Here is an 11,171-nt window from a genome sequence, read left to right as displayed (position 1 = left end):
TTTGCGAAAATGTAAAATTATTTACTGTAAATATGTCTTACTTTCTTACGTTGAATTTTGCCAGTACATATAAAGAACAGGTTGTCTTTGTGTTCAGATACATTTTGACAATTATATCTGTATGTTGCATAGAATAATTGTTGTATTTGCCTCGTTAAAGAAAAATACAAGAAATACAAATTGTCTTTACCTGACAAAATTGAAAGGGAGATCAGTTCTATTGTTTTTGACCAATGTTTAACGTGTCCCTTATAACATTCTGTTTGTTAAGCAAAAACGAAAAGAATATCACGCAAATATATGTATATGCATAAATTAACAGGATTTCTACTATGTCTGAAGAAACGTAAACGTAAGTTTAATATACAAATATAGTCGCACTAATTGCTTAAATATAACAAATTGGATCTCAATTTACCACGAGAACAAAGCGAACTTGTATAAGCTTTAATAAGAGAGGCACACTTCACAAAATACAAAGACAATAAGCAAATTGCACAGCGGTTTACCATATTCTCATGGAACAAAGACACTCAGCGACATTAACTGACCAATACAAACAAAAATGTCAAAAAATTTACAATACAATCTGGTACTTATTGGGCTTTCTTATTCAGACAGTACTGCTTTTCTTTTCTGTAGATTAGTGACAGAGAAAACAAAACGTAGATCAATCATTTAGCATATTTTCGTACGAAAGCTTATAAATACAGGCATGCAAACGTAGTAAATAGGCATCTGTCTCCTCTAACTCCAAAGTTTTCCGTTTAACTTCGATTGTTCTAGTATGTTTGTAAAAGTACTTTAATTTACATTTGGAACAAAGGTTCTGAAATCATTGTAACTTCTTTTGTTACCACTTTCCAAATCTGCAGAAGGTGCAAATTTGTAACTATTTTGTACTGATGATACTACGCAATATTTCAGTTATGTAACGGCAGGCAGTTTACCAGTGTTGCTGAATTCTGTACCAGTACAAATCTGTTCCGCAAATAACTGCCAACTTTACCACATAACCTAAAGTGGAGGGCGAATAATTTTGGACACATTGTCTTTTATCAAATCATCACGGAGATTATACGCCCCGTCCGGGGATCCAACTGATGACCTCGTGATTTGTAGCTCTGGGCTCTCCCTATTGATTTAAGCGAGCGGGCTTGGTGCAGTGTCGTAACACATTATAGTGTACAAGTATATTCGGAACTAGACATGTCTAGCAAACAGTCAAATAAAGTAGCTTTATATTTACATAATCCCAAAACCCCAACATTAAATGAAGAAAACCAGACAGAAAAATCAGACAGAAAAAAGCACACACTAAAAAGCCTTTCCCAGAACCAGAATACAGCATAAGATTGTCATTTATGAGTATAAAATGCAAGCATCTAGTTTATGTTATCTCAAAAGAAGAACAAGGTTTTTTTATATGCAACAAAAATACTATTTCATACATGCTTGTGCACAAGCTTGAATGCCAAATATGCTTGAAAAATAATTGTTCTTTTCATTCAAATATTAGGACTTCAAAGCAGACCTGATATATTTTCAGTCAGTAGGTTGTTTCTTCTTTTCCGAAGCCCTAGCATCAACACTAACTTTTATCTTCCAGATACAATTTTATGGAGTCAACGGGGTTTGTGATTGTTAAACATAAAATGTATGCCCTTTCAAAGTTTTAATTATATGCATATATCATAGACAGGTTCGTGTGTCTGGCTAGTTTACTCAAAGCTTTTACCTTTGACAATATTGTCAATTCAATACAAAAAATTTCCGATTTCATCGCGTTAATGCATTTAGAAAATATACACAAGAAAACTAAAACCTATTGAAGCTGTCATTACAATGCACGGACAAAAAACACCCGATTTGCATTTCTATATATTGAATCTCGGTAACTCTTATTCGAGAGATACGAACGTTTTACTTCGAGATAATCGAAATTGGACTTAAGGTATTAGATCCCTAATAGAAATGTTAAAAATTGGCATTCGCTTGGCAGAATTCTTGTTTCGCACTGTGTTGCAATTTTAAACAACTTTTACGGTGTTTGTTTCTTTTATAAATTTTGTATTATTTACAATATTTACTCAAGCTCAAGTAGAGGCAAATTTTAAAGTGATGGCCACTGTCCAAAACGCTTGCAGAGAATTGATTAAACCATTAATTTTGATAAAATAAACGTCAAACTATAAGTAAACAATTATAAAACACAAAATACAGCTGTGTCCATTTCTTTCTTTTTCAAGGGTGCCTCAAGTAAAAAGATTTCGTTCAAAATTAAGCTTGGCAGAGGTTAAACCTAGCTACATTTTTTCCACAATATGTAATATATAAAGTAAAGGCAAAACAGAGAACTTTTACTGCATATAACTCAGTATTTTCAAAACTTTCTAACTCTGCCCCAATCTGTTTCAGAGGAATATTAACTTTTAACAGCAAGAAATCACTTATCAAATAAAAACAAATCACTCTTGTACAACAAATCAATAATAAGTCTCGATAAAAGTAAAAACGTGCTAGAGAAAGGAAAATACGGAAAACAATGTTGGTCCCAGTTGGCTTGAACCTTTGCCCCTGAAAACGTAAGTTTAAGTAGACTTATTGAGTATAAAATACTCTTCAAAATTAGGTACACTAATACAGATCCAATACCTTAAAGCCTACAACTGTAGGAAGAGGTTGTACTCGGGGTTATAAGTATTTCAAAGCAGAATGCCATAACTTAATATATCATAATGAAACTAAAGTCTGATTTTCTGCTAACGAGTCATCTAGTTCTTTCCAAGCATTACAGATACAGGCGTGACGATTTCTTTGTTCTCTTGGTGCGACTGGAAACAGTAGGCTTGCATCAGCCCGGAGAATATAGCTCCCTGAATCCAACCATTTGACCAGGACAGTGCCTCTCCAGCTAAGTATACGGTGTCTGTTGGTGTTGTCAGGCTATTCATATTATCTATGTACTCATAGGGCTTTAAATTCGCGAAAGCACCTTCGGATGTGGGATCGCTGTACCATGCCTGAACGGTTCCAACCTCAAATTCGTCCTTTATTTCGGGATGGATCTTGCTTATGTCATGTACGGCACTGCGAATAGCAAGATCTTTTGGTTGTGAACCATACGTCAACGCATTGTCTTGCCAAGTATATACCATCAGCACTCCTCTTTCGTTGTCTCCAATTCCGGAGCCGTCGTAATCCGGGTAATGTAACTGTCCGATCATCATGTCAGTTTTGCTGAAACCTCCATGACCTACGTCTTTCTGCCAGAATCTTTTCTTGCATTGCAGCATTATCTTTGTAGAGGCATCATACGAAATTTGCGAAATGGCTTTTTGTTTTTCAATGCTGAACGGTATATCGAGCTGTCGCAGGATTTGTAGCGGTAATGTCAGAATAACGGCATCACCTTCAAATGTTTCCTTGTGTCCCGTACTTCTGTTTTCTCCAGTAACCTTGACCATCTTGGCTTTCTTGTCCTTAACATGTTCAACGTTTTCCACCTTTGTTACCTTGATTCCAAACTTGATGTGTTGCGAGAGATCGACAGACGGGTTCCAGCCTTTTTCATTCTTTTTAGTGAACGCCTTCGGCAGGGTGTCCATTCCAAGCTTAGGTGTTTTCAGACATTCTTGCCACCATTTTCCAAGATCCTCTCGAAGCTGTGTTGCTAAGTCCGTACCAAGTGTTGGTGTATATGTAGAAACCTGTTATTGGAATATAAAAATAATGAATACTACAACAGAATGATTAAATAAGCATTACGTTTGACAGTTATAATGTTCTTTTCAAATTGAGTGGAAGGAGATTGATTTGTTGGATTTTAAGAGACACCAACACAATTTTAGGTCATGCTTTGGTGATAGAAGAAGATCTCAGGTGACTCTCTGAGCCTAATTTAAGCACGGATGGCACGTGGGTAGAACCAATCGGGGGATGTGAAAGAAAATTAGCAACCTGAACCGCTAAGCTACGACGGTAATAGTTTAATAAGTAAGTTAACAGCAAAAAGGCACAATGTTTGGCTTTCTCAAGTAATCTTCAATTTGACGTGAACTTATTGACTCAAACCGGGGATGTGCTTTTCTTGTTTTTTTTTTTTTTTTTTTTTTTTTTTTTTGTTGTGCTGTTCAAAAGGATCTTCATACAGATTTGATTATTTGGGGGCAAAACTGTTGAAAATTAATCTGGCAATTTTCACAACGTAACTACACACAAATTTACATTTGTATTTGTGAAAAGATCCTTGGAAGCATGGAAAGCAATTAGGCAACATAATAGCAAACTCGGTTTGATTGATTCTGTTCATTAGAGGTAATAAAACTTGCAACACACCTCACGTACGCCTAGCACCGGCTATAAAATCATATACATTGTACCCGATTTGCATTTACAATTCTAACTGACACATATTATGCTTCAGGTAAACTTCGTATATTCGTTAATTTTTGACGGAAATGTGGTTATTCCGCATATAATACCTTGTAGCATTCAATGGCTTTCTCTGTCCATGGAGTAAGCGGAGAAACCTTCATTTCATCTGCACATAACCCTCTTAAGAAATCTTCTGTAGAGAGCTTACTCCATTTATGCAGCCAGTCCTGCCATTTCTTCTCTGATGGAGAGGGTCCTAGTTCATCTTTAATCGGTTTCATTGTTGCTTCGAAGTAACTAACTGAAAGTCATTAATATGTCATTTATGTTTCTTCTTTGTACTGGTTTAGGAATACTTATAGAATGAAAGACTAACGTATTATCATTATGTAAGTCCAGCCCTCTCGCCAGAAGTGTTTGCACGTCATAAGACATTTAGCACTATGTGTTCCCCATTCTTGAAGTATTAAGTATGCTTTATTCACAAAATTGATAAACCCTAGTCAATGATATATTGCCCTTTTAGGTCTTATTACTGAAAATAGAAAGGTGGCAAGTTCGATCTCCGAACTAGGCGAATGTTCTCATATATAATTTAAGCGAAGCCAACTAAAGCCACTCAAAACAAAACAAAATAGTGTGGGAAATGACATTTAACACAAAAAAGAAAAAAAGAAATTTCATGGATCACTTACGTATTCCATCAATCTTATATTTTGCTTTGTCCTCCTCAGTTAGATTCTTGTCCCAGCCTGGCCAGAGTTCGTCACTATACTTTTTGTTGTTTTTCTTCCAATCTGAAATGAAGTTACATTACTTTTGTATTACACCTTTAAAATTTGAAGTTTGTGATATCTTTAATTCAAAGGTAACAACTATTGTTTGCAAAACACATATGACAACTATGATAACTTAATAGATGCAGATGTAAATCCGTATCAAGTACTATGTGACTTTGACCTTTTGCCTACAGACCATATAATTATTAGGGTTATTCAATGAATACAGAGAGTGTTCTCCAGTAAATGTTATTGATTAGAAACCGTAATCAGCATGAAGGTCCCTGCGATTTGACTTTCAACTTGAAAACGATGATTTATCTGCAGACCATAAACAATCTTCCTATGAACTTTCACGGTCATACACTAGACATGCATTACAATTTACTTTATAACCCTATATATGTTTATACATTTTTACATTGTTTTTAAAGATGCTTACAATTTACTTTTTCTTAACACTTGTTTTTGGCGATTTACGGCCTTTTAGTTTCGACTCGCCGTAAGATCTAACTCACTCACTTCACGGTCATACATGCAACTGTAGACTTAACTGTTGAAAGTCTGAACCCTCTAATGGAAGGGCATATGTATTGTTCAATGAAGTTTAAAAGCCGTAGGCCAAAAAGATGTCATTATTCGCAAACGTCTTTTTCTCTAAAGATTGCATTTACCACAAATGATTCTGAGACGTAATTTGCTGGCTGAAGGCAATCATTCTGTGAAGATTTGAGGGCGTAGTCCCGAGGATTTTCTAGCTGTTGACAGGAAATTGATATCTGTCTCGAGGTCATTATGACATATACTTTGAAGCAATGACCCAGAAAACCACATAGTTCATCCGCTGGCTTACGAAATTTTGATGTCGGGGTACGTGTTCTTTAGTAATTTAAACCATGATCAGAAAACGTGTTCAGCCACAAGACCATTGTCACTTTTACGTATTTCCCAAAATAGTTAATTAGGATCGTCTACTGATCACCTACAATCATTACATTAAGTTTGGCGACAATAGACTAAGGTTATTGATAAGAAATCAAATTGCTCATCGTCGGACAGTCCAAATGATCGAAAGACACGAGCAAAATAACTTAACAGTAAAACAATAATTGGCTCTATACCAATGAAGTGTACGATTTAGGATTAGCACCATGGAGTCTTTTCTATTTCAGCTGAGTTCTTTTTTGTATAAAGAAATATATATTCTCGGCCTCTGATGTTCTTGGCTAATGTGGTTAATGGCGCTGACTTTGAATCGCTTGCACCTGACTGATAGTTTAAAAGCTCACTTGGAATGTAGAATTATTCATGGGAGGAACCCATTATAGCTTTTTGAATGTTGATGGTTTCGAACAGGTGCCCGCGACTGCCTGAACTAATGCCCGGATTGACACAAAGGGTCTTCGTCAACCATCAAGAACTGGAAAATTTGCCATGTGACCTATATTGTGTCGGTGTGACTTTAAACTAAACAAGAACTATGACCACCTCCTTGAGATCTCTCGTAACGTTTCAAAGCTAATCTTGGGACTGTAAATAAAATGTACACAAGGAAAAATCTCTTAACTTTGGCGTAGACAATTTTCATCCTGTTAGTAAAATACATAGAGAACTGATCGGATAACTGTGGTACTTTATTGAATCAAAAAAGCTAAATAACAACATTTTTCCTTGAAACCCTCGAAACTTACCATGCATTCTTATCTTTTTTCCGTACAAGTATAGGTATCCATTTTCGTTGTAATTCTGGAATGGTACTGTCTCTACACCGAACAAATTCAGGTAGTGCCAAGTCAGGTAATGATTCAGAGGAAGTCGCATCGCCCCAGCTGTGGTTTAAAATATATAAAGGCTTATCAACTTGAGCATTAGCAATACAATTTAGTAATATAAACGTAATCTAATTATAGGTCAATGTGCAATAATAGTACAATAATTAAATGGGATTTCAACATGAGCGACAGATATTTCAACGACAACACTTGACGTTTAATATCAGTTTTTAGAAACTAGAAGAAGCAGGTTTGGGGTAAAGATACATCATTAAATATTACAAAAAAGCATCCCGGCACAGGCCACACATCAATAATTCATGAATTAAAGCTTTGTTATTAGGTGAAAATGTTATCTTTCTAGAAGCTGGTCTCATCGTGGAGTTCCTGGCAATGTATTTTATGATATGGTACATCTGGCGGAAATAGACGTGCCCACCTTGTAATTATAGTCTATTTGCAATTTAAGAATTTGCTACTAAGTCATCAACAAGGGCTTTATCATTTTAACTATTAACGATTTCAGATTGTGGAGTATAAAGACGAAATACGAAACAAATACTGTAGAGACTACCTTCAGAAAGAAGACCTTCAGTAAAACCTTCTCTAATTGTCTTCACGCGACCTCCAACACGGGACTGTACCTCTAGTATAGTTACCTGTGGACACAAAAAAGATTATAGACCAGTTTATAAGTGTTCGACCACTTTATTTGAAAGATCTCTAGTAGTGTAAGTACAGTTTCAGTTTTTCGTAATTGCTGTCTTTCTCAAGGGAATGACATATTGTGTCTCTAAAAGACAATTCGTACTGTATAGTTGTGGATACATTAGTTTTTGTTACTATCTTTGTTCATTAGCCTTTTGTATTGCTTGATCACTTCTTGAATTTGGTGCTTGCCTTTGAGCAGTTTCTTCGATATGCAGGCTTCATAACCAAGTATCTCCTCTTTAAATTTCAGTTTGTTTAGTTCCGCCCATTGTTTTCTCGTTTAGGACAAACCCATTATTCTAAATAGGGAACGTACGCCCGCTTTTCATGGAATTGCATTCTGTGTCATAGAAGATTCCATGTTCACCACCGTATGAATACATCTGTGGATGTCTCTAAATTGTATTTTTTTTTTTATTTCTATTCAACCTGGGGCTTGAGGGCGTGAATGGCAGCTTGCATTTCCACTATCGTCCATAAATAGGCTCTCTTTTTTCTATGGTAAATTCACATTAACTCTGATTACTCAGTTACACTGTCATATAGACCGGCTCAGATAGAAAGGAGACACTCTTTAAGTTTATCCAATAGGGAAACAATAAATGAATTGCCGGATATATAACTACGAACTGACAACATGTAAATGATGATGACCTCTGTACCATACATGTTTATGCCCAGTTTTATTGAGTCGGCTAAAGGCTGAAAGCCTTTTGACGAGTCCTTGCTGTTCAGCGATTCTCTAAATGGACCGAATAACACGTGAAGGGATGTAGTTCCATTAGATTTCTCAAACTTCAAACAGTTCACTGCATGAATGAAGTTAAGTTGTGTCAATTCCCTTTGCTATGACCAATATACGATGTAATCTGTCAAATTTATGACTTGTAATTGTGCAATACTCGAATGTAACTCATTAAGCATAAATGTGCATTTTAAGAATTGCGCAGGCTTACAAAGCTTGGGTAACATCCAGCGAAAGACAAAAAATAGTTCCACAGGGCTCCAGATAAGATGCGTATTAGCGTAAATTACGTATAGAAATAATGCAAATACGCATGTCTAATAATTTCTAAGCTTATAAAAACGTATATAAAATTACAGAAACGCACACAATGCTTTTTTAAAAACAAAATCTGAATCGTCCGGATGCGTTAGGTAACATAGCCGATCAGCCTTAATTCTCCCACATTGAACGTAAACACGCATCGTATGATTTCTATAAACTTTGCGTGGGTTGAATTTTGCAGTCAGTAAACGGATAAGTTATCGGAAGAAGAAGCTCTTACTGGTTTGTTTAGTTACTACTGATATTAAAAATGATTTTAATTCTTATTTTTAGAGAAATAAACAAATCGGCGAAACATTAAATTGTATTTTCTTGTAAATTTTGAAATCGAAAGTAGATCGTCTATGTTTGGCTGCTTTCACGAAACGAAACAACTTTTTTATGAAAAGATTTAAATAAGAGGTAATTTAACCGTAAACTTCAATGTCAGATACTGCCAATTGCTGCTAAATGTCTTCTTATCATCACAATTTGTAAAATATATTGTTGAAACTGAAGAAAAAAGTGTAATCGTATCCGGATATAGGCTGAGGCTATCCGCACGACGGTCGTGCCGATAATTTTCCTTATCCGCACGACCGTCGTGTCGATTATTTTCGTAATTCGCACGACGGTCGTGCCGATTATTTTCGTTATTCGCACGACGATCTGCTGACATGACTGAAAAGTCGATTATTTTTGTTCATGATACAACTAAAAACACTGTATACATATGTGAAATTTAGTTAATCTTTTCTGAAGTTTTCCCTTTTTTCCTTGGAGATTTTTTTTTCAACTTTTTAACAAAAAGTTGCAATACTGCACTTTTTATGCTTTAAACATGGTCAGTGATGTTAGAAATCAACTTACTGACGCTCGAAAGACATAACCCCCTTATTTGTATTATTTTTTTGTCACAAATAATTTCTGAAAAGTCTCACTTAAAAAAAAATCCGACCTAGATCATATTTTTTTTTTGAGCATGTTACCGGAAATAATTTTTCAAAAGCCTTATCAAATCTCCATAAAGTACAATTTTGGCATGCACCTACTCGCATTATGTTGAATCACTTACAAATTGCTGGGGGTAAGGTATAATTGGTTTTAACTGTTCTTAAAACAGGGTCGCTCAAAAGCTCTACAGAGCTTATGTTAACTGTTTCACAAAGCGACGGTAAATAAAATTTACCTTTACCTTTGCCTTACACACGATTTATTGAATTAAAAACATAATATGAAAAATAAAATAACGGCATGAAGTTATACTAACTAACTAACTATTCTTTTGATTTATTTGCAATGGATGAATTATTCAATGAATTTTACTAATAATGATTGTTTTAATACCAAACAATGAACATGATGCTGTTACAGCTAGTATATTTAACTAAGATATACTACGCCAAAAATAGAAATGCCACCGAAACACCCGTCGTGCGGATAAGAATACTAATCGGCACGACCGTCGTGCGGATAAGAAAAATAATCGGCACGACGGTCGTGCCGATAGACACTTCCCCGGATATAATATTTTGGGTAAATATCGAGCTGTGTTATGAAATTTTAAGAAAAAAACTAAAAACAAACTGAAACTGGTAGACTATACTGTCAGTACATCAATCATTAGCCGACTCAGGCCCTTCAGGCCTTTGATTGTCAGTTAGTCTTTCGACAAAGTTTGATTTAAAACTGCATGGACATGTAAATGCGTATTGTAACTGAAATATATTAACGTGTATCACTTATGTATGAGTATAAGTAAACGTTCGAAATAATATAAGACTAGAGGTTTGAAGATCATCTCGTTACCTTATGACCAATCTGAGCCAATTCATAAGCTGCAGATAAGCCTGCCATTCCTGCACCAACAATGATCACGTGACGTTTATGTTCTTTATCCACTTTCTTTCGGTAAAGATTTTCTAGTGTGCCATTGTACATCGCATACGCATATCTGAGCCCGCCTTTGGTGATCCATCCCATGAACTCCCTGTAATTGTCGTCCTGTTGAATTCCGCTTTCACTATAATGAAAAAGTGACTTTTGTAATTACTTGAATAGATTTTACGCACGTTCAACCAGATTTTAGTCAGGATTGTATCAAAACTTTATATCAAGTTATTTACATTTTTATGCATACCTAGCGCTGATATACCTCTATCATTTTCATTGGTGCTGTTTAAAATTTGACTTTCCTATTCTGTTTTTCAAAACAAAATAGAACTTTTTAAGAATTAAATGCTATTTTTTGTGCGTTTATATGTTAGCAATTCTTGAATGATTTGCAATGTAGTTTATACCCGTATATATGCACGAAAAATAGCACTCAATTCTTATATTTACATTTTACGGTAGCTTGCTATTTGCTTTCGATGAGTATCAGAGAGTCAAAATAAAAGTCAGGATATCGATCTTTTCAACATCTAAACAGAACTGGCAAAAAGAACCACCCACGTTCAATTGTGATTTGCCGTCCGATGAAAA

At 35.3% G+C, this 11,171-nt stretch overlaps 1 protein-coding gene across 1 annotated transcript; it reads right to left on the bottom strand.

Moving 5' to 3' along the window:
* Nucleotides 1-433: 433 nt before the first annotated feature.
* LOC123530170 (putative L-amino-acid oxidase YobN) lies at nt 434-10,644 on the bottom strand. The gene is made up of 6 exons (XM_053534159.1): nt 10,497-10,644; nt 7,503-7,587; nt 6,848-6,985; nt 5,073-5,174; nt 4,485-4,678; nt 434-3,710 (listed from the first exon to the last, which is right to left on the bottom strand). The coding sequence occupies exons 1-6, from the start codon at nt 10,626-10,628 to the stop codon at nt 2,775-2,777; spliced, it is 1,587 nt and encodes a 528-aa protein (XP_053390134.1). The 5' UTR covers nt 10,629-10,644; the 3' UTR covers nt 434-2,774.
* Nucleotides 10,645-11,171: the final 527 nt, after the last annotated feature.

The sequence above is a fragment of the Mercenaria mercenaria genome, unplaced genomic scaffold, assembly GCF_021730395.1.
Source record: "Mercenaria mercenaria strain notata unplaced genomic scaffold, MADL_Memer_1 contig_3429, whole genome shotgun sequence".
Taxonomy (NCBI): Eukaryota; Metazoa; Mollusca; class Bivalvia; order Venerida; family Veneridae; genus Mercenaria; species Mercenaria mercenaria.
This window is presented reverse-complemented; position numbering and strand designations above follow the sequence as displayed.

Excerpts from the sequence above, each read along its gene's own strand:
- LOC123530170 (XM_053534159.1), bottom strand. The coding sequence starts at position 10,628 with ATGTACAATGGCACACTAGAAAATCTTTACCGAAAGAAAGTGGATAAA. Across the intron at positions 6,986-7,502 it reads TGAAGGTCTTCTTTCTGAAG|CTGGGGCGATGCGACTTCCT; the intron begins GTAGTCTCTACA and ends TTTAAACCACAG. Across the intron at positions 5,175-6,847 it reads AAAAAAGATAAGAATGCATG|ATTGGAAGAAAAACAACAAA; the intron begins GTAAGTTTCGAG and ends ACTTCATTTCAG.